We start from the raw sequence: 24,444 nt of genomic DNA on the forward strand, positions 1-24,444 counted from the left end.
TGATATCCAGATTAACGATTTCTCTCCATCCTCCCCTCACACCAGCATTACCAGCAAAACAAATAGTCATAAACAATACCTTATTTCAACAATGAATTGAAACACTATATATATACACTACACTACTATCATTACTTATATAGCCATCATATCACAATATGTCCATTGTGTGTCATTAATACGATAATATCCTGACTTGTCACCAGTTTCAGGATTATTGTTGTAGATGTCTTCACAAGATGATCCAGTATAAATCATCCCACAGAAGACTTTCCTTGGACCATCTAGTACCCAATAATATCCTGGTTTGTCATGAGTGTCAGGATTCATATCGTAGAGCTCCTGACAGGAATCACCAGGGTGGAAGGGAGACTGAAAGTGATACACCTCACACTGATCATCAGTAGCTGAAGAAGAGAAAAATAAAAAATATTCTACAACAAACTAAATGGAGACTAATAAAGAACAGTCTAAAACTGACCATAGTGCTGTAGTATAAATATATTTTTTGTTACTGGTGCACGTTTTGGCTAAGTTGCTGTTGCTTTGCTGTATGTGCTGATTTGCTTAAAGAATTGATTGATAAACAATCTGTTAGTAACGTGGTATAGATAGTGGCTCAGTATAGAGACAGTTGTATGGTTTCAGAACCATATAGAATTGGGGAAAGGCTTAGTATAGACAGTTGTGTGATCTCAGGGTCATATAGAATTTCTGGTAGCAGAGGAGGGTTGTTTGAGATGTCTATAGAGCAGCAAAGAGATGACTTACCATTGACAGAAGATGTTGAGAGATAGGATAAAGAGACCCCAGTGAGTTAATTGTGGAGAATGTAACTGAATTGAAACAACACTTAAAGGCTATGGAAAAACAGCATTTACTAAGGAAGGTATTCTTTGTTGGTTCTTATACAACAAAGAGAGATAACACTGGATGCCATACGGGAAACTTGTGTAACTTTAGACATGGCTCGGGGGGAAGCCATGGAAGCTATATAAAAGCTGTTAGATAGATGGGTTTAGATAGGTTTAGAAAAGAGAAGGACTATAAGAGCAGTGAAAGACTTGGACAGAAAATCGAGAAGATAGAAATAGACTATACAGATGTGCAGAATCAGGCACAAGAAGTACACAATAAGCTTAGCAAGTCGAATACTTATATAGTCCATTCATGTTCACCTGAACCCTTGTTTCTTTTTACCTGGGCCAGCTGCCCAAACATTTAGTAGCATTGTGAAGCCCTTTAAATGCCAGAACTGTTAACCAAAAAAGTGCTTTGATATGGGCAAAAACAAGTGAGTTATGAAGCTTTAAAAATATTAGTTTGGACAATTCAGGCATGCAAATATGTTTACGACATGAAAACATGTTTGTTCCAGTACAAAACCATTGGGAGTGAACACATAAATTATTCACCTCTTTGATATTACTATATATTTGGTAGGGGGTTCTATAGTAAGTTTGTGAGGATGCTGGAAGAGACTCATTCAGCCTGTCATATCAACATCTATAGTAAGTTTGTGAGGATGATGGAAGAGACTCATTTAGCCTATCATATCCACATGTATCTGAAACACAGCATATTCGAGCTTCACAATCTCCTGAGAGAGCAACACAGCATGAATTGGTGAGTAACAAGAACGATCTTTTGTCTAGTTATAGGCCAGTGCACCAGTCAGAACAGTTAAAGAGAGAATATTGATAAGAATGTGACAATAGTATATTAGTCAGCAGCAGTAACAGACGGTGTTAGTGAAGTAGTGGAATGGAATGGTGGAATGGAACAGTAATTAGTTAATTCCACTTAGTGGTCAACTCTTTATAGTATAGATCACCTTCTAAAAAAGACCACCTCTTTATATGACCATTTTACTTTAATGTCTAAATTATTGTTGCTTTATAGCGTAAAGTACAGTCTAATCAATGAATTGTGCACCACATGTTGTGCATAGATAAGCCAGTGTGAGTAATTTACATATAATACAACAATACCCTCATGCAACTGTACAAAAAAGATATGTCCACAAAACTAAACAACTAAAGGAGCTAATATCTGGTGAAGCCAAGAAATGAATGTTAATACTAGAAATTTACAAAAATCTATATAAAATTTCATTGACTTGAGGAATCTGATTACATTCCTACCCTTTAACTGTTATTGGCTAGTAAATAATAGGTACCTTTTTAATAGTCATTGTAGAGGAAGAAAAATGTTCCCAAATTACTAGCCAATTAGAGTTACAGGGAATTAATTCAGAATGCAGCAAGACTACATGAGTCAATGATGAAGGATCAAAATTTTTATAAATTACAGTGGAACCTCAGTTATCCAGACCCCACTTATCCAGATTCTCAGTTAACCGAATTACGGAAATGACTGCTCTATTAGAGTAGTGACTGTTCTATTAGGGTAGTTGAAAATACTAATATTTAAAAAAAAAAATTGATTATGCTATTTTAATGTTATTTATATACACAGTTTCAGAGAAACAGACTTTTCAGATATATGGACCACCTCTGGTCCCAAGGGGTTTGGATAACTCAGGTTCCATTGTATAGTTAGTTGCCGGTATTATCATTCATTGCTTGGCCTCACCAGATATTCTCCTTTGGTAGTCAGTTACATGTCATTTTTTGTACACCCAAGCTGTTTTTGCATGGGGTATTGCTGTATTAAAAATCAGATATCACTCTAACTTTCCTAGGCATGTGGCACACAGCTGATTAATAAGACCATCTTATGGGGAAACAACAAGATAGCAGCAATCTAAAAATTAAAGTTAAACGGTCTTTATAGAGAGGTGGTCTTTGTTAGAAGGTAGTCTCTATAAAGATTTGACCACTACGTGAAATCACCTAATTACTGTTCCATTCCACTATTCCAGTCCATTATACCATTCCATTCCACCATTCCATTCCACTTAATCCATATGCCCTTAACACAGTAGACAGACAGCATACAGGTTTTGGAGCATCAAATTGATAAACAACTTTGCCATTATCAGAGAATATTGGACAGTTACAGAATGTGATGAGGTCAACATTAATTAGTCAAGACATGTGGAAGCAATTAAAGAGGGTGACGATACCAGTGTTTCTGAGGATAACAGAAACTATCAGAACTGGAGGGCAGCCTTTATAGCTTGTGTGGCCACACCAGAGTTATTACAGTTGTGACAAAGCCCTGCAGGAGAGGCACTTAAAGTGATTGAGAATTTGGGACATTCTGTAGCAGCATATTAGGCTGCAATGGAGGGAGTATAATAGGACGGCAGTTTGGTGGACAACAACATCAGGTAGTACTATATTTGGAAGAAATAGATATTTTTAAACCGATACTCTCAGGAAGTCCTAAAGATATAGAGCTACCGGATGTAGCTACATTAAATTTGAAAGAGGCAAATCGTACAACAGAGCTGAGAGATGGTATGCTATACACGAAATTACAGCAAAAATTACTGCCACTATGTTGGCTAATTACCACCGATGATTATTCAAGAACCATGAAATGGAATGTGTTGATTCAGAAGTTTTGCAAGAATATGTGGTTCAGAAACCTGAATTTCATACCAGAACCTTGGAAAGAGTTCAAGGATTAAGTGCTGGAATGTGTGGAAAGTTTGATACAAGAGTTATAAAAGTGTTTCCACGAACCTTTTGATAGACCAAGTTTTAAGTCACAAGCTGGAATCAGAGGTCTTGTGAGATCTATAGTAAGTCACATGGTATTTGGGACTGTGAAGAATTCAAGAAGCTGGATTTACCAAAGAGGTGGGAGTGTGCAAAAAATTCAAATTGTGTTTTTGTTGTTTGGGAAGAGATCATTTGGGTCAATATTGTACTCATACCAGGGTATGTGGTCTAGGTGGCTGGAAGGAATTTCACCACAGATTGTTACATTAAGACCAAATTTATTCACCAAGTGGTGAAAAGCAAAGTTGTTTATTAAACCTAAACAAAAGATTACCTAAAAGAACCTGTAGCACAAAGTAATAAACAAGATAAAACAGAACAAAGGGTTGATTCATCAAGGGAGGGGGACAGTGAACAAATCAAAGCAAAAGTTGTACAGCAGGATTCATCATTTTGTTACAGAAACTATTATAGGAGGTGTTGCCTTGAGAACAATACCTGTTTATGTGAAGAATGGGAACAAGAGATTGAAGGTCGATGCTCTTTTAGATGATGCCATACTAAGACTTGCTTTCTGTTTTTTCTGTTTCCAACAGAGTTGGAAAAATCCAGATGTTTACTTGTTCAATTCAATGGAAACATGTATCAACAAAATTGAACCCTACAGATCATTTGAAAAGAGGAGTAAAATTGTTAGAGTTGGCAAAATTAGATCTATGGTGGGATGGTCCTTGATTTCTACATGACAGTGAAGATTTCTGTCCAAAATGTGTAATTGAACAGAACCCTGTGTATGCTACTGACAAAGTAAGGAGAAACATTTGATGTTGAGTGGCTTCAGAAAGGTACAGTCTTGTAATTGTGTGACTATGGTCAGTTCCAGGGAAGCTGAAGGTGATACTTGGTGATTGTCACCAAAATAGTATTCAGATTGGATAAGATACATGTATATCAGAGTGATGCTTGGGTTTTAAGATTTGTTACTAACTGAAATAGGACAAAAGATGATAGATTACTGGATGGAGATTTACACATAGAAGAGATCACAGATGTAACAAAACTAATTCTAAGGACAATGCAACATGATGTATACTTTGAAGAATACTTGGCCCTTACTAAAGGAACCCAGTAATAGCAAGTTGCTCAGTTTGTGTCTAAAATTAGATGAAGACTGTGTTATTAGGGTAGATGGATGACTTTAATATGCTGAGTTTTTACTGCACCTTACCATGTACGACACCCAGTTATCCTGCACGAAAGAATTGGATCAATAGTAAATCATCATCATGAATTGGGAAAACATACTGTAGGTACTGATCATTGTTGAAATATTGGGTGTTTTCAGCCAGAGAAGAGACTATTGGATGGGAGAAAGATTGTACAGTATGTAAAAGAAGGAAAGCAAAGAATACTCAACAAGTCATGGCATCCTCACCTTTACATAGATTAACAACATCAATGAGAGCCTTTACTAGAATTGCAGTTGATTATGTGGACCATTTGTTACCATACAGGGTAGAGGAAGAAGGAGAGAAGATTGTTACTTATGTTTATTTACATGTTTACCATGGCCTAGATGCCAATTCATTTATGAATGCCTTTTATAGACGAGGATTACCAGAGGAGATATTATCAGATAATGGTAAAAACTTTGTTGCTGCTAATAAAGAATTGCAAGAAATGGCAGAAAAAATGGTGAAAGATACGAGTTGATATCTCAGATGATCAACAAAGGGATAAAATGGAATTTCAACCCTCCTTATACTCCACATTTTGGTGACGCATTTGAAGCAGTGATAAAGACTGCAAAGCGAGCTATAATGGCTATACTGAGTAAAGCAAGTGTTACTGATGAAGAGTTAATGACTGCCTTCATGGGAGCAGAAGCTTCAATAAACTCTAAGCCACTTACATACCGGTCAGTCAATCCAAATGATGATGTGCCACTTACTCCAAATCACTTTCTTCATGGTCAAATTGGGGGAACTTTTGCACTAGAAGCTACAGTTTACAATCCAAAGAAGCAATGGGTAAGAGTTTACTAGACACTTTTGGCATCATTGGTTACAGGAATGGGTACCTAATTTAAGAAAAAGTGGCAGAAGCAACTTGAAAATCTGAGATGTGGTTTTGATGATTTCATCCGATTGTCCTTGTGCACACTGGCCACTTGCAAGAGTACTTGAAGTATACATGGATTTAAATCAGTTAAAGTTGGCACTAAAGAATATGTAAGGCCAATAGTTAAGCTGTGTCTGCTGAGGTTGAGCTCATCCATAAGTTGTTGATTTACACAGAACTGTTACAAATTTAAAAAATATTAGAGATTTTTAGTAACTAACTGAGAATTATTAAAAGATATGGATTTTATTTCATTGTAGCATGGAACACAACAAGGAGGGGCAAATGAAGAAAAGAAAAATGAAACTGTAACATCTGAAAGAGTAAAAGGTGACAGCAAACTGAATGAAGATTAATTAATGAACACTGATTGGTTACAGAATAATAATACTAAAGAAAGCCAACTCATGTAGCTGTATAGCGTCTGCAGTATAGGTTCATAATACATAATATATATATATATATATATATACTTAGTTTAATTCCATTATGTAAATCTCAACATTCCATATACCATATATGTAGAGGGACATAATTTTTGGCACGTTTGCTTAGCTGTCCGTGAACGTTTCCTCCTTAAAAATTAACGATTATCATGCAAGGTCCTATACTAAACCAAAATTTGTCAATCCACGAAAATTACATTTCTTTAAAATATTGTACATATACGGTAGACCATTACCATATGGCTTCTAGTTTGTCACAGTGATACATCAGTACAGCGCCGTATTCTACACTATGCCATTATCAAGATAATGCTAAGATGCACAAGTCACTAAGTTTGTTGAGTTGGAATCAGCTACGGAGGCATGCATAGTGCTTTACTACCATTTTTCTCCAGGAATTCCACACATTTTAAAGAAAAAATGGCACAATTGAATCAGGGGTGGAGGAGACACCTTTTTAAGGGGGACTTCACTGGGGTGTAACTAGGGAGCGACATGTCTTAGTGTATTGGCATACAAAACATGCCAACCTATAGGGGGTCTGGGGCATGTCCCCAGGAAAGTTTTGAGAATTAGACTATTAAGGTCGAATCTGAGAGTGATTTCAGCAGAATTAGAAGTAATGCACATGAGATTTTCACAGTACAATATTTAGCATTTTGACAATGTAAAGTTTTTCATCTCCATAAGAGCTCAAATGACAGAGTAACCATAAATTAAAAGATATTTTGTGTTAGGGCTCCATTGGGAAGTTTATGGAGATTTTTACTTACAAAATCTCAGATTCTGAAATGATCTACTATACCCATTGGACTGTGAGTTTTGCATTAAAATTTTATCAAAATATGGATCTGTGAAATGATTTTCCATGTCAATATCATGGGACTAAATAATAGTTATATGGGCACAATGTGGAGTCTATGAAATTTATAAACCCGAAGGCCCGGGCTGTAGCGCCCTTGCTTTGCTTGTGTGCTACAGCCCGGGCCTTCGGGTTTATCAATTTCATAGACATTGTGCCCGTATAACTGCTTTAGACTCTATTTCACATTACACTCAGATAAATTACCTCATCCACGGTTGTTTCTGCTGTAGGCTCAGCAAAAACGGCTGGTTTTTCTTGCAATACTAGCGCCATGGCAACTATGTGTCCTCATGTGACAAAATAATCGCGCTCGTTAAATCGCTGCACGTGAACAATGCATAGCGATTGGACAAACCTAGATTTTGAGCATATGTTATTATTGTGCCTGAAGGCGTGGAGTATATTAGAAAACAAGGTGGAGTATATGAGATTTATTACCCACCAAAAACAGCCTAAATAGAGTCTAATCTTTGTGTTGTATTTGCATTTTTGTGTTGTATATTTTGTTGTCGTTTTGTAACTTTTATGCTTTTCCAGGGCTCCATTTATTACAACTTGGTACCCCTGAGTCTAGGCTTCTTTAACTCCTATAATTTATACATATATGTTGTCTAAAATCTTGTGATATTGTCATCTCATTTTATCATCTACACTGATGAAATGGGGTTAAATAGCAAGTATAGTGTTAGAGTAATTATATAAAGACAAAGGGAGGAATGACAAGCAATGTGGTAATGTGTAATATTCTCATAATGAGAATGGGCATAACTTCCACATACTGCATGTAACACAGGGGCGTAGGAAGCATGGGTGCTTGAGCACCCATAAATATTTCCAGTGGTGTAATTAACGGGCGTCAGCACACTGTACTATATATTACTGAAAAGATCGAGGTATTCTAATAGAGCAGTCAATGACTCTATTAAAGCAGTCACACTCGAGACTTTTCTTTTTGGGCTTCGGCTTTACCACTGGGCACCCATAAGTTAAATATCTTCCTACATCCCTGTAACAGACTTGGGGTTTTGCACTGTTAATCACAAGAGAATGATAATTGAAAAGCTTATCATACAGTGCTTTAAACTTATTATGTTGAAGAAGCGACTATTCTATTAAACAATGTAGTTACATATGAGCTACATACTGGTAAACATTTTGTTATAATCTAAGTATGCTAGAAATGCACCTGTGTAAATGTGACTCAGTGGTACAACGTGCCTGTCAGGCACATTGCTATTTTAAGAATATGACGGCACAATAATTTCTATTATTATAATGCAATTACACTAATCATAATTTAGGAAGGATATGGTCACATTATGGTTTGATCATGTGATGAGTGTCAACTTCAATCCACCTCCTGCTCCACTTAACCCTTGCATGGTGCTGTCCATCAAGACACCTTGGAATAGACTCCAAATTGATTATGTTGGTACATTTCAGAATCGGTACATAATCAATGCTCACTCCAAGTGCACTCCAAGTAGATAAAAGCATTATCTGTTTCCACACCATCAACTTCTGCTCCCTTCATTATTTGCTTACTAGAAACCATTGTTACTAACAATGGTAGTAGGCGAAGAGTTTCAGTATTAAAAGATGTTAACTCTGCCCCGTATCATTTATCAACAAATGGGTTGGTGGAAAGAGCAGCACAAATGCTTAAAAAGAGAATGAAGAAAGTTACCTGGGGTTCTGTGAAATCCAGGCTTGCCTAAATCTTATTTTCTTATTGAACTACCGTAACGGGCTGAAAATAGCTAAAAATGAAGCATGATGACAGGGTGTGTAGCCTTCTTTGGTTCAATAAGGGAGATCTAAGCTTTTAGAATGACATCTGGTCAAATTATAAAGGTGTCCATGAGAAGAGTTATAATTAAAAAGATAAAACTAGTATTTTCAACTATTTCAATAGAGCAGTCAGCATCTAATAGCATACAGTTCGTAAATAAGCTTGTTTGGGAATTTTATTCACTACCCATTATACCTCTCTAAGTCTTTAGCATGTTATCACAGACTGGTCAGTTATTAGTCACTTGATAGTCACAAAGAATAATCATACAACAAGAGCACTACAAGTAATCATGCCATAAAACTATACCCATGAAGTTAGGGATTAATGTCCACTAGTATAATTTACAGACCTCCCTTGTTTCACTACTGATGGCTATGATCCCTAATCAGACTGAATATTCCTCATTTTCCCTTCTACTTGTTTGTTTATAATTATAGTTTTATTAATATAGTTATGACTAATGAACCAATGCATACTGCATCAAAAGGAAGAACGATGCTAGGCATGCCATTAAATAAATTTTTCGTTAGAATGTGCTTCTAACCCTCTTTATGCCACTAATGTTATTCTCTTGTCATCTTGTTAGATTGTGAAGCTATGTAATTTGAAAATGACTAACATGTCATACTACAATACCTTCTGTGCAGTTGGTCACAGTGCCACTCCAATTCCCATTACTCTGACAAGTTCTACTTTCACTACCAATGAGATTGTAACCATCATCGCATGTGAAATCACAAGTATAACCATAGAAAAATTGTGGAGGATTTATGGGTGAGCACAACATCATTCCATTCATCGGCTTGACCAATTTTGGACATTCAACTGTTGAGAAGAGATTGAATATGGGTTGAATATCAGAAATTCTCTCACCTCTCTCACAAGTTGTTGATCCATTCCATCCTACACTATTAGTACCCTCATCAGTCACAACACATGTGTAGGATCCTCCTCCTCCGGTGTAGCCAACAACACAAACAGTAGTACATGTTGACTGGTACTGTGTGTCACATGGTAACTGTAGCTGTGAGTTATCAAGAGGTGGTGATGTAGAGCAGTTTAATACTACACATTTTGGATCTCCTTCACTCCAACTTTTATCAGCTAAACAAGTCCCATTATTAGATCCTTGCAATTCATAACCTGCACTGCAGGAAAATGTACAAGTATCCTCAAACACTGCTGTACTAGTTCCATTTGGACAATGCAGTTCTCCATTCATTAGCTGAGGACACTGAACTATATCAAAAATACATACTTTCATCTAACACGCACCTTCAATGCAATTGTTACTATCAAAGAAGATGCACCTATTATTAACTCACCTACTGTACAAACAGCATCAGTACCGCTCCAGCTTCCGTCAATCTGACAAGTCCTTTTGGCATTACCAGCGGTTAGCTCATAACCAATGTTACATGTGAAGTTGCAAGTAGGATCTTCTTCATTCATTGTACAGTTGATTTCTCCATTTTGCAGATCAGCAAGTATTGTACAGTTGACTAGTTAACATCAACATAAAATAACTGCATATTATTTAGCAACAAACCTCTTCGTTGGATGCAAGTAGCCACACTGCCTGTCCAGTTGCCATCACTTTCACATGTTACATTGAACTCACCAGTTAGCTCATAACCAGTATCACATGTGAAACTACAAGTATCCTCATAGGATGGAACTTCATCATCTCCCAGTGAACAATTAAGTGTTCCATTATTAGGATTAGTAAGTGTTGGACATGGAACTATAGTGTATAAATGAAATAAGTATGCTAGACAGTAATATATATATTAAGTAAAAATGAGAAAACAGGCACTAAAGTACATGCAGGACCTTTTACAGAAGATATTTATTTATGAATTGTTCACTCATTGGATTTAATTGGATTTAGTTTGACAAGGAAATGCAATTTTTAGGTTAGCCAAAATGAAGGGCCTACCTACAGGGCCTCAGGTTTACCAAATTACCTAAACCCTAACTAGAGCTTATTTAAAACCTACATACTTGGGGTATACCTTGACACTGTTGACAGCTATTTGTAACGCAGATATAGGGGCGTTGCAATGGTTTCCCCTCTGAAAATAACGCACGTGCCCCAAATTAGTTATGATCCATATGAGTGATAAAATCACCAATAGTTAATAGTGTATTACATTCGGACTTTTTCTACTGGCTAAACTTCACACTTTTGCCTTTGAAATCACTGAAAATGCCAGTACAGGATTTAAGTGTGTAAGCGCCTCTAAAAATAATCATTGTTTTAATGAGTGCAAGTGCTGTTTTGCTTCAAAACTTTCTGCGAAGGCCTCAATTAGTAAGATTCAACTGTGAAACAGTGATTTTTACTGTTAAACTATAGATCTATGTAGCTATAGGCCACTGAGCTATCAAGACTGAGTTACCATTCACCCCAACTGGACTATATATATATAAATACACTTCTCTGGTATTGAAAACTTCCTGAACCTGAAACCCCTCTGAAAATTCCTAGATCCGCCACTGCATTACTCCACCTGTGACTGTTATTAAATTACACAGTAGCCAATACACAGTAGCCAATACACAGTAGCCAATACAATGGTGTACATGTGTACCCACAGACAAGTGTACCAACTCTCAAGTAAGGGGTCAGTGGTTCAATTCCTGCTGTTCAGCTATTGACAATTTTTGTTGTTGTTTTCACGCACATTTTTTATAAAGCATTTCAGCTGCTCTGTTAGGGTGTCTAGATCTTTTTGATGGTTTTCAGCCTCACTCCAAGATGAGATATCATTCTGAGGGTCGACTTATCCCCCCTCCACAGACTCCTACCCACCACCCAACCCTTTCCACCGCCTATGCATATATAAAAGTAACCTACAGAATTCACCTCCAAAACTTTGCTGCAAAGGAGATATAATTATACCCATTGACTTCTGAATTAAAGTTTATATGGAAGTGTGAGATAATTAATAATTATATAATTTTCCACGCTAGATTGTCGATATCATGGGGCATCATCTGTTGGACTGATCTTTGCATTGTATTTGCGTCTCTGTCTTGTATGTTTTTTGTTATTGCTTCTGTATGTAATGTAAGTTTTATGTCTTGCTAGGACTCCATTTATTACAACTTGGTACCTCTGAGTCTAGCGCCCAACTTCTGTATTAATTATATTTATATAATATTATGCTAATTAATTTTGACATTATCATCACATTTTATCATCTACATGGATGATCCCTAGTGTTGGAGTTAAGCATAAAGGAGGAATGACAAGTAATGTGGTAATGTATAATTTTATCATAATAATATTATAATAATAGACATAATATCCACATACTACATGTAATATGTGCACAACAGACTTGTGGATATGCAATTTTATGAAAGTAATCAAAAAGCCCACACAATAGTGCTTTAACTTATTATGCTGAAGAAGTGACTATTCTATTAAAAAGTGTAGCTAGTAATATAGCAGCACCTGTACATACTGGTATACATTTTGTAATAATTTAAGTATACTAGAAATGCTGCACATAACTACTTAGTCTATGCAAATGTGACTCAGTGGTACAAACAGGCACATTGCTTTCTGCACATATTAGCTACAATAATATGTAAGGTAAATGAGGGTATTTCCAGACACTATTTGATAAAATCGCTCTAACACTGCACTAACAATGAGTTAGCATAAACTCTAGGAATCATTTTAAAGCCTATCTTATGGTGCATCTGCAGTACAAATTAATTTCGTTTGGATGCAACAATCAACTGCTGAGGAGGTATGAGCCGAAATTTAACAGCATGCAAAAATGCAACATGCGGCTAATTCCAGTCACTTCAAATAACAAACAAGTAGTGGCTTTCACACGTTACCAATCCTCTTTAAAAGTATAGAGACTAAAGTACCACTCATCTGCAGCTTATAAATCAAGTAGAAAGTTCATACCTTTTGGGAGGCAGCAGCACTGAGTATTTTAAAAAGTTTATGTAATTTGTGAATATTTTCCGCTTTGTATTTTAATAGAACAGCTGCTTAAAAATCGATTGCCACTCTGCCTGTGCTGCATGGATTCTTATGATTTTGCTATGCAATTAGCTGAGGGTATGATCTTCTTATGAATCTTTAATTCTGAGCTTGAATGGGGTGTCTATTTTACAGACCAGAAGTTCCTGTTTAGCAAGCCAAGTGTTTAATATGTTCAGGTATATTTTACGGACCAGACTAGAAATAGTCTGTGTGCCAGCCCACGAGCATTTTGCCAGCTCTTTCGTGCCCAGATGATTGTAGCTTCGTATTTCCGGTCTGGTCACTCTCGTGCTGGGCGTACGCCCTACAAAAGCCATTTTAACTACAGTAACTTAGCTTACAGTAAATAGCAACCTCGATAGCAACTGTTCACGGGTGAAGCTTGCTCGTTCATATATCAGAGACGACGATTATCTTGGCAATCTTGCTAGCTAATTCCCTTGGCTAGCTACCTGGCAGCAGCAAAAGTTTAGCTAATATAGTGTCGAGCATGCTGTTCAGGTGATAGAACTGATTGTAAATAGTGGCTATTCAACAAATTATGTCCTACAGACCTTCAGCACCTGTGCTGTAAAGCCTTAATCAATAAATTAAAAAAAAAAATCAGTCTGTACATGTATACAGCTTGAAAGCTTTTCATACAACCAAACAATCAACCATATGTAGACTCTTTAGATAATGAATTGAAGCACAGCCTGAGTTTGTAAGCAATACTGACCAAGGAACATATCTGTTCCAAGCATCTTTGTTGCCATAGTAGCTACCACCGAGGCCCGAGGGTAACACTTTTCATCAGATCACTGATATCTGGTTGCCTTGGAATGTAGAATCACGCTATTTTGCTGTCAGACTTTAAATTCCCTCTTCTTATAGAAGTTTTCCTTTACTATAGGAAGCACTGAAAACTATATAGTGCTGATTTTGAAGACATTTCAATAAATTCCCACATCTAGTCATAAAGTAAAGATCCAGGTTGTCAACCAAGGCACAAAGCAACAGAATAAGTAATGCTAATAATTTATGTGCCACAGTCATCAAGATTCTTGTGTATGCATGCACGCCTAAAAAAATTAGGATATATGCATGGACTCTGTCTGTTACAAACAAGCCATTTGAGCTCAAACATGAGAGCTAGCTACATGCTATATAACATAAGCGTATGTAATTCCTGGTCAGGTTACTGACAGTTAGCCAGTGATGTCTGTCACCATCATGTAGCATTAAATTTTTGGATATAACTGTAGCACTGACTGCTGAGTATGTATAGTTCATTGTGAGTCCATTAAAAACATCTTGGCTGATTGCACAGGGTAAACTGGCTGGCATTGATAATACTGCGTGCTTAATCAGAAACCCAGCTGAGTATTATGACTTGTATAATAATGCACATACATTATTATTATTAATTGTAATTACACCCAATCATGAGTGGCCCATTGTCATTTAAAGTTTGCTTGTTAGATGGGGACATGATATGGAGGAGACATCAAAACCATTTAAGATGCCATCGAGAAGCCACTGTCATTGAGCCATTTGGATCATCTGGGGAAGACCCAATAACAGAGACTGTTCCCTCCCTTCTGCCACGTCGTAACCCAAGACATAATTGTACCAAACCTATAAAAGGTATCAGAATTATTTACTATTTAATTATAATTGCTCCATCAATTAAAGGAGGAGGAGATGTAGCTAATGACTTGTAATAATGCACGCACATTATTATTGTAGTAATTGATGCATACACCATTATGTATTACATCACACTATTAGTTCTTGTATCACGTGCTAGCACTTGCTTGTACACCTTAATCTTTTCATGCTTGATTGCTGTACAGCTTGTTGTAGATGCGTTGTGTTGGGTTGATTATAATTGACTGTAAGAACATCACAATTGATATTAATTGTAATTACACCAAATCACATGCACCTTGATGTACTTAATAGAACTTAGTTTCAGTTTTGTAAGAATTGCTGTAGTTTCATGCTGTTGTGTCTCGTTCAAAGTGGGGATGTACTTTTGTGTTTTTTGTAACCATTGTGTGATTTGAACTTTTTGAGTGATTATAACACCCTGATCTATAAGTTTCATGTGGAAACTGGACTGCTATATTTACACTGTGGTATTGTGCATGAATCAGACTTAGGTACTATTTAACAAGTCAAGCATTTAAAAGACTTGCACACATGTCCTTTCCATCTGGTGTCACACGCACGCATTGTGAACCTCTGCCAGAAAGCTCTTTTGTTCCATTTTGATACCAGTATGCAATGCCACACGGTCAGATTTCCAGTCCTCTGTGTATAATTATACAAACCAACATATTCAATATCACATGAAAATGTTACAGTATAGCTAGCTATGCAGTGTAAACTATGAAAAAATTACAGCAGGTTTCTATAGTGCAGCATGCTGTATATAACTATACGTACGTAAAACACAATTGCGAGTATTATAAAAAAGGCCATTGCTATTTTGACTGGCCAATTTTCCTTGATCTATATCAGAAGAAAAAGTGTTAATTAATTTGATCAATGCTGAATCAGTCTGCTGTTGGTTACACTGAAACAATGTTTTGGCTCCAGCATGCAGCAATAGCTAACTATCCTTCCAAAAAATTTCTTGTTCAGACTGCTCAGCAGCTCAGTGACACCTAGCTATAACTAGGCAACAACTAGCAACAAATAGCTACAGTGGAAGTTTACTTTTGTGGACTACACTCTTATAGGCTAAAAAAATATGCCTCCCCAGGGAAGTCACACACATGGCTAATCTGCAATCTTTGTCTCTGAATCACTTGCACTGAAGCTTTAAATTAACCATCTTATACGACTTCGTGTACAGCTAAATCTTCACTTTTGTCCACTTAAAACATACACTTGTGAGCTATAACAATAATTATACTAAACATACAGTCAAGTTGGAAGGGGGACACTGGGCATAGTGGGGAAGAATGAATATGGGAAAAGTGGGAACTGGTAGGTACCAGTGGATTGAATGAAGAGATGAATGGATGGTAATCATTGGAATAGTGTGTAGTATTAAAGTCAGAAGTCAGTTCGTAAACAGATAGATCTGGTCTGGAAAGTGTTAAAGGTCTACTACTAACTGTAGGCGGATGATAAAGGGGCTATTCTAACAGGTAATGAGCTCGATAACTAGAGTGTCTCAAATCATGTGGTTGCCCATCACACAGAGTTTCAGAAGTAATCACATCAGCAACAACTAAAGGAGAGTTCACAGTATCTGGGGGTGCCGAAGTTACCAAATGTGAAAACTTCTGCTCTGCAACAGCAGCAATGGCCTCCTCAAGCAACTCAATATCAGTTGGCCCAATGTTCTCTGTCGTAACAGCTCCTTGAGATGATGCAAAAGTGAACTGAATGTGTGAATCTTTAATACCAACATCTTGAGGAACCGCATCTTCAGGGTTCAAGGAAGCATATTCAACAGAGAGCGATGAAAACCTATTATTGGTGACAGGAACTGCAGAAGGAAAGTTATCATCAGACACTGTGTTGTCCCTGCAGAAGCCAGATGATACTTCTGTCCAACTTTGTTCACTCATATCAGCACAAGGCTGACTGTCATCTCCCTCAGCAACATCTTTGGGCAAATCCTCATCCTGATCCTCCTCCACTGAACAACCCTGCAACCAATCAACCATTCTTGTCCACTTCGAAACAATGGCACACTACATTATGCTGAGATAGCTACTGAACACCACTATAGCTATGATGGGGCCTGAAAACCCATGAAAACATCAGCTCTCACAAGCTTCAGCCTTTAGAGCCTTGCACACGGAATTCAAAAAGCACGCACGATCTGAAAGCATCAATCTATGTAAATGCATACCTAAATTATACACCTCTTCCGGTCTGGTCCGTAAAATAGACCTGCTAGCTAAACACCTAGCTTGCTAAGCAGGAACTTCCTGTCCGACGGTCCGGTCCAGTCCGTAAAATAGACACCCTCGCTTGAGCTGCCTAACATTTCCAAAGCTTTAAAACAAAACTACCCGTGATTACGCTACAAATTCGTGTCAAACTTCACAATGGAATAACAGATTCGCCTCAATTTTGGTTTGTGGATAGGCCATAGGACACTGCAAAAGCATACCAAATTATAGGCCTAGGGATTCTACCATTGTTGAACATGATCCAAGTGTCCGGAATTTGCCACTGTCCGGAATTACCCACACTTACCTTACATACATATAATGATACAATAGTTGAAAGTATATTTAATCAATTATACCATGTGCGCTATACCTTAAACTCTGCTAATTAATTTTCACAAAGAGAATTGCAATCACACCAATCATAATTTGGAAAGGACAATATTGAATTACTGGTATGAGTTTGTTTTATATCAGTTGCTAAAAATTAGTTCTAAGCTTGTATTATTTGTAGATAATCTAGATGCATATACATGCACAGTTGAGCACAATTTACCTCTTTGACACATTGTCTCAGTACCACTCCAACTTCCATCACTCTGACAGGTACTACTGTCACTACCAGTTAGCTCAAAACCAGTAAAACATGTGAAACTACAAGTGTCTTCATAGGAAGGAACCCCATCATCTCCCAGTGAACAAGTGATTGTTCCATTGTTAAGAGCAAGTGGTGGACAACGAACTAGTCACACAAAATAATATAGTCAATGATACACACTTAGCTCAATAATATGTATCATACCTCTCACACATTCTGTTTTATCACCACTCCAGCTTCCATTATTTTGACAGGTTCTATTGCCATTACCAGTTCTTAACTCATAACCAGTGTTACATGTGAAACTACAAGTGTCTTCATAGGAAGGAACTTCGTCATCTCCCAGTGAACAATTGATTGTTCCATTATTAGGATCAGTAAGAAACACACAAGTGGCTGTTGGAAAAAAGTCATTATTACAGTTAAGTAGGGCTGCATAATACATCACATATTGATTTATTTGTATGTAAAGCAGTTTGTTTGTTCATGCCATCGCACGTGACTACAGACACAAATACACTAAGTCATACTGTACATCTACATAATCTGAATATGTGACCCAAGTTTGGAAAATCAGTCTTAATGTCACACATGAAATAATTAGAAATTAACAATTCACTGTGTTACTGTAAAGACAGTTTGGCACCTGTTACGTTATTTCTCAGAATTCATAGTAATTCAAGGTACTGACTAACAATTGTAACCATTGTAAATCTGATTAATTGCTTGGAATATTTAATTTGGTCATAAATATTTGGGTTGTCAAATGTGACATTAAGACTGATTTTCCAAAATCGGGTCACATATACACGTGTGTATCAATTATAGTAAGTTGATGTTGAAAATAATTTTATTACTTTCTATGTGTAGTAGGGCACATGAGTAATTATGCATGTGTTGTAATGTTATTGTTTCATATGGTGTGATTGCTTGTTGTGTGATTAAAGTCCTTCCATCAAAATTACTGTATATATAATTATAAAACAAAACATCAGTCAGTCAGTCAGTCAGTCAGTCAGTCAGTCAGTCAGTCAGTCAGTCAGTCAGTCAGTCAGTCAGTCAGTCAGTCAGTCAGTCATTTAATTTAGTAGTTGGTCATTTGTTTGATCTATTGATTGATATGGAATAGTCCTCTAATGTGCTTGGTGAGCATATTACTACAGTGTCAGTGTGTGTGCTCTTTGTGCGTTCTTACCATTACTACATTGTTCTGTAGTTAATCCATCAGGGCAGTAGGCTGTACAGGAATTACAATGAATTGGTAATTCAACTAGACATGACATATACTGACCTATGCAGTTTGGAGGAGATCCGACATATCCACTGCAGCAAGCTGATATCTGCATATATTGAATTTCTGAAATGATTGTAGACTGATAAACGGAAACTCTCCTGTATCTGTTCAAAGAATCATTTAAATTAGCAAAGAAATTTGAAAATATTACAGATTACAAATGAAATGCGATGATTGCCCAAACATTATGGAACCTATGTATAATCTAGAGGTGCTAGAATTTTTCAAACAGTGCTTCATGTTGTTGTCAGTAAACATGTACCAATAACAATAGAAGTACAAATGACAAGAAGTAGTTATAAAGTCTCCAGAGGCATTTTTGAAAATTTACTCCAGCAATTAGACAAAGAATGGAGAATAAATTTACATATCCAGTAGTTACAGTATAAGCAACCTTATTTTCTTGCATACTTGTGGACAGACAACCATGCATGAATGCAATGTGAACTTTGTCTGAAGCAATTACGAGAAATCAAGTATGTGTTCTGCACAAAGGTTAGCTGAGTCAAATGTGTATTCCAATTAAAATTTTAAGGTCAGGGGTGTGGTTACACCAGGGCACAGGCCTGAGCAATCATTGCTGGTGCCCAGGCAGTGAGTCTGGTAACTAATGCGGCACCCACCCCACCAAACTACATACTTTCTCTCTTTATAGAGTCTTGTGGTACTTTCAAAGAGTAGCTGCAACTATACTTGAGTTTACTTCATCAATTAGTAAACTTCTATATAATTCCCAGCATCACATGATCATATTTTGAAATTTGAGCAGTCAAGGGTCAATTGTGTCCTACAATTTGGTGAAACTGTTGAGTGGATAACAGCATACTGGATTGTTTTATTAGACGTCTAACGTGGACAGATGAAAAAGAACAAAAGCCATTTCCAAGGCACAGATAGTGTGGGAGAAGCTAATGTGGTGGTTGTTCTACCAGTTGCGCAGGAAGCTCAGGAGGATCATTGTTTTTATTGAAGTTATCTCATGATTACTGATGAAGAGTATGCCTAAAGAGCTGTAGAAAAGAGTAGATACTGCACAGGGCTGGAGCTGTGATATGTTTGTCATGCATTGTTTAGTTTTAGTTTCTATATTGTTCACGCAGTAACATTACACTAATAGCTTAGTCTAATAAGCTGCACAAACAGCAGTATAGTAGCTAGCTAGGTACACATATGCACTTTTCAACAGTTAAAAGCAAATGTGTAACAAAGAGCCCACAGAGATGTGCTTGCATTTCTTGCTAAGGAGCTTGCATGGGGACAGTCAGACCTAGTACATGGGAAATCCTAAAAGCTAGCTACACCTCTGTTTAAAAGTACTCCCTCATCTTATTGGATAAAGTGCATGCAATGAGATAAAAATTACATGTGGTAAGACAATCAATGAGGGGTATTGAAACAGTGTGTACTGTATATGTCAAATATGTGGTTTAAGGCTAGAATTGGCCAGTAGTCATTACTCTAAAAATGTATATTGTTACATATTACTTATTACTTCTATGCAATGTAATGCATTACAGTTACATATTAACCCCAGAAAATAAGAAACAAGTTACATATTACATGATACCTGAGGGTTGCAACTAGTAATATTATTGTGTATTACATTTATATAATCATTACAAGCTTTCATTAAACTAAGTCCAACCTTCTAAATACAGGCTCCCAGCCTACTACTACAAGTGACATGAGTAAAACATGTATTTTTCTGCTGTAATTTAGCCTCAAAAACATAAGTATCTTGGCCTCAAGTGCACTTTCCATACACTATCACTCACCTGTAAGGCCATCTCCAATGCTGTCAGGGCCCAAAATACAACCAATCATGTGGTGGATATATACAATGCGCAGTGAAAGGAAGTAACATGTTGCAATTCCAGATATAGATATGCATTTTGTATTGCTCGCTACTTTGCCATGCATGTAACGTATTATATTACTCATTACTGCACAAGTAATATTACTACATAACACATTACAACTGTATTACCCCCATCTCTGCTTAAGCACACATTCAATCCCCACAGTACAGCCACATGTGGAGCTTGACCAATAATTAATACAATTGGGATGTGTCTGGTGCATATAGGGCTGTAATTAAAATAACTATGCTACTAATATGGATTCTGATTCAAGTTAGCAACACAGAAGCCTATGTAGTTAAATTCCTTACACTTGCATGTACTGTACAGTGAACAGTTTGATATCTATGAGAAAGTCCAAAGTGCTATATAATACACACATCAATATTAATCATACAGTAAAATAGTACTGTATATTAGGGATCACAAAGATTCTGGACAAAATATCACCCCAAAACTGTCCATCAAGCTCAAAGTTCCTTCAGTATGACCTGACTTCCAGTACATTGCTATTTTTATGAAATTTTTAATTTTTTATATTCAGTATAATTTTCACTGATTAACTGATGATGTCTTCAGTCAAGCATAACTGAATAATGGGTAAGGCTATGATGGGCTTGATCCTTTCACTCAGTCATTGCTAAATTTCACTTTAGCCCAACTAGTTTCTTTTGGTACATACCACAGTACGTACAATGTACGTATGCATCAAAGACTTACTTACTTTTGTCCTTCATTGTGTCCCATTTCTTTGAGCTGAGTCAGTTGTGGTAGTTTGAGTGATGGGTTACCTATATACATTTGTAATGGGAATGAATGGCTGGATTAGTTGCAGGTGCTTCTCTCACTCTTCTTTTTGTGTAAAGCTGTGAAATGGGTGAAACCAAGAGTTCATAATATTATGAACTTGTGGTGAAACATAGCTGAAACCAAACTTCACCTTTTTTTGCGGCAATCAATTGCTGGGGCACACATTCAGACACACAATTAATTTTATGGCATATCTTATACCATTCTTTCTGTTGATGTGATATGCGCTAGTTTATTAGCCATAATTATGCTACAGAAAAAGTAAGCAAACAAGTATAACAAAAAGTAGGAATTTAAAGTTGAATTAGGGATCAAAAAGAGTTGCAAAACAAGAGAGATTGCCTATACCTGCATATATACTAGTGGACATGTACATTTAATCTCCAATTCAGGTCACAGCTATAGACTAAAGTAGAGGAATTAAATGTCCATTAGTATATCCGCAGGTATAGGCAACCCCTCTTGTTTCACTACATTTTAGCTATGCCCTTGTTTCACTACGTTTTGATCCCCTAATTTTCTTGCATAATCACTTGAAACTTCAAAGGAATCATTGGTTGTATACAGGGAATATTGCACGCCTGGGAGATCACATGACATATTAATGTGTCATGATCATTGCAGGCTAATAGCCCACAGACAGCAAACAATCACCCACACTCAGGGCCGCCCACAGGGGGGGAACTGGAGTATTTTGCCCCGGCCCCAGCCTGAAAGGGGCCCCAGGAGGCCCCATGAAGGGCCCCTTGAATACCTGTTTAAAAGATCGATATACTCTAATAGAGCAGTCAGATCTAGATACTCTAATAGAGCAGTCACAGTATTCTTCAGAGTAGTTTAGCAAGCTTATAAATAAGGAGATGTGGTTGGTGAGGGGCAGCTATTGTCATTGTCAGCATGTAACGAGATTTATTTATTTATTTTTGGTCTTCAACTTACAACAGCTTGGTTGAAGTTGTGATTCAGAATGGAAACCTCCTTGCCCCTGGGGGCCCCACTTTAACTTTATGCCCTGGGCCCCTTAATTTCTCTGGGCGGCCCTGCCCACACTAGCACGACTAATCAGTGTAGGCTAATAGCCCTCTCCACACTAGATGATCAATCATGCTAGTCAGTAAGAGTCCACCCATACACTGGATTTATTTTACAGACAAACCTTATGACTTTGATAATGGTTGCAGCAGATAATGCTGCTCCTATGTTTGTTGATATGAACGGATATTCCTGGAGATATATGGAGATATGTTTACTAAGTCCCACAATTGATTGTCCATCATGAGCAAGGTGAATTGTAAAAGGAACATGTCTACCATGCAAAACTATACAAATTAAATGCAAGTTCCTTCATTTGTGTGCATATATGAGTATATGGGTTGCTAGAGGGCATGTTAATTAAGAGTCATAATATGTATATGGCTCACTCCAGTATATTGCCCCCGAATCTGAATTCAATTCCAGAGGTGAAGCCGAATAGTTTATCATTGAGAGGGGTGTATATAAGTGCACTACGCCTCATATGTAAGAGTTAAAGCACTGCCGCGAGTATTATATGTCAAATATAGCAAGTAAAAGGATGGGTGAGAGACAAAGACAAATATAGCACGGGGCAAAGCAGAGTGCTATATTTCATCTTTGGACCACTCTTTGAATGCTATATTTGATGTATAGCATATAGCATAAGCCTAGGAAGTGCTTTAACTAGTATAGAGAACCATAAACTTGAGGTACACACAATACACACGAAACAATTAGAAACTGATGGTGTAGACACATCAGGCAATTAGTCAGTTAGTAGAAATAATTATTTTCAGTTTAATTTTGAAGCATTTATGGTTGTACTGAAGGGAATTTTGGGCTTGGTTATACCTAACCAATACTGCCAAGGCACCAGGATGGTATTGTGAAGCTGGTTTTTGGGTGATGTTTTGGCCAGAAAAACCCAAATCTCCATGATCCCTAATATACAGTACTACCATATTGTACATTAACCTATAATAGTATAATACAGTATGTATACCTTGTACCCCTGCATCTTGACCAATTCAACCAGCCACATCTGTATGTAAACTGTTGTGATCTCCGCCTGTATCCTAACATGGAGGCTGTCCTGTACATAATGTAACTCTGGTTGAAATGGCATACCCTGCAATGAAAAATTGCAACCATCAAGGAAGCTACATACATAACCCATGTGGATTCAGGTCCACAGGGAGCAAATGCATTCCTTTCCCACCCTGGCCCTACAATACACATTAGAGTCATTTATAATATACTTTAACACATTAAATATATATTGGTTAAATGATTTTCAACTAAAGCAACTCAGTGGTGGACCCTAAGTAGGAGGTGCCCACTCCCCATCGTCAAACTGAAGAAAAACATAGGCATATTACAGATCAAAATACTCTAATGTACAGGGGGCACATGCCCTCCCTTTCAAAAAAATTGCATGCAAGATCGACATACTCTAATAGAGCAGTCAATCACACTAATAAAGCAATCACAGTGTTCATGAGGCAGTGTAGCTTAACTATGAAGCTATGAATAAGGTCTTATGAAGCTATGAATAAGGATCTTTATATACTTTATAGCATATACATTTGGTAAAGGACAGTCAGTATTGTTGTGACTTTTTTCCCCCTTTCCAAACTCTGTATACGCCCCTGTAATGGAACGGTCAAGTACCCATTGCACATAATAGAGATTCCTCTAAGTGTTTCCAATTTGTATTGTATATTTACCATTTAGATATTTGTACACTAAAGTAAAAAAAATCGAATTATAGTATAGCTAGGTATATTAGATATTATAAGTTCTGCCAAGGATATGCGATCATGTATACTGATTTAGCATTCAACATGAACATAGTGAGGCCTTTTTTGGACAATTTTGATTTAAATTCCTTAAAAGATTGTTTTTGTAGCTACATTAGCATTTCATCTTTGCTAATAATAGACAAATAAATAAGCAGCCAAAAAAATAAAAATAATAAATACATAATTAAATGTTAGCTCATGCTGTCAAAATACCATATGCAAGGCATAAAATGTGAGTCATTAGCTACGATCAGGTGCAACAAACCAAAATAGAAGGGTTGGCCCTAAGATAACCCTTGT

At 37.0% G+C, this 24,444-nt stretch overlaps 1 protein-coding gene across 1 annotated transcript; it reads right to left on the bottom strand.

Moving 5' to 3' along the window:
• Positions 1-57: 57 nt before the first annotated feature.
• Positions 58-18,719, bottom strand: LOC136264431 (P-selectin-like). The gene is made up of 9 exons (XM_066059166.1): positions 18,657-18,719; positions 18,561-18,602; positions 17,570-17,761; positions 17,324-17,509; positions 10,409-10,603; positions 10,185-10,361; positions 9,733-10,098; positions 9,496-9,684; positions 58-407 (listed from the first exon to the last, which is right to left on the bottom strand). The coding sequence occupies exons 1-9, from the start codon at positions 18,709-18,711 to the stop codon at positions 136-138; spliced, it is 1,674 nt and encodes a 557-aa protein (XP_065915238.1). The 5' UTR covers positions 18,712-18,719; the 3' UTR covers positions 58-135.
• Between the last annotated feature and the right edge of the window lie 5,725 nt (positions 18,720-24,444).

The sequence above is a fragment of the Dysidea avara genome, chromosome 8, assembly GCF_963678975.1.
Source record: "Dysidea avara chromosome 8, odDysAvar1.4, whole genome shotgun sequence".
Lineage (NCBI taxonomy): Eukaryota > Metazoa > Porifera > Demospongiae > Dictyoceratida > Dysideidae > Dysidea > Dysidea avara.

Coding starts and splice junctions, on each gene's coding strand:
- LOC136264431 (XM_066059166.1), bottom strand. CDS start 18,711: ATGCAGATATCAGCTTGCTGCAGTGGATATGTCGGATCTCCTCCAAAC. Junction 17,510..17,569: donor TAAAACAGAATGTGTGAGAG/GTATGATACATA, acceptor TTGTGTGACTAG/TTCGTTGTCCACCACTTGCT. Junction 9,685..9,732: donor ATCAACAACTTGTGAGAGAG/GTGAGAGAATTT, acceptor TCTTCTCAACAG/TTGAATGTCCAAAATTGGTC.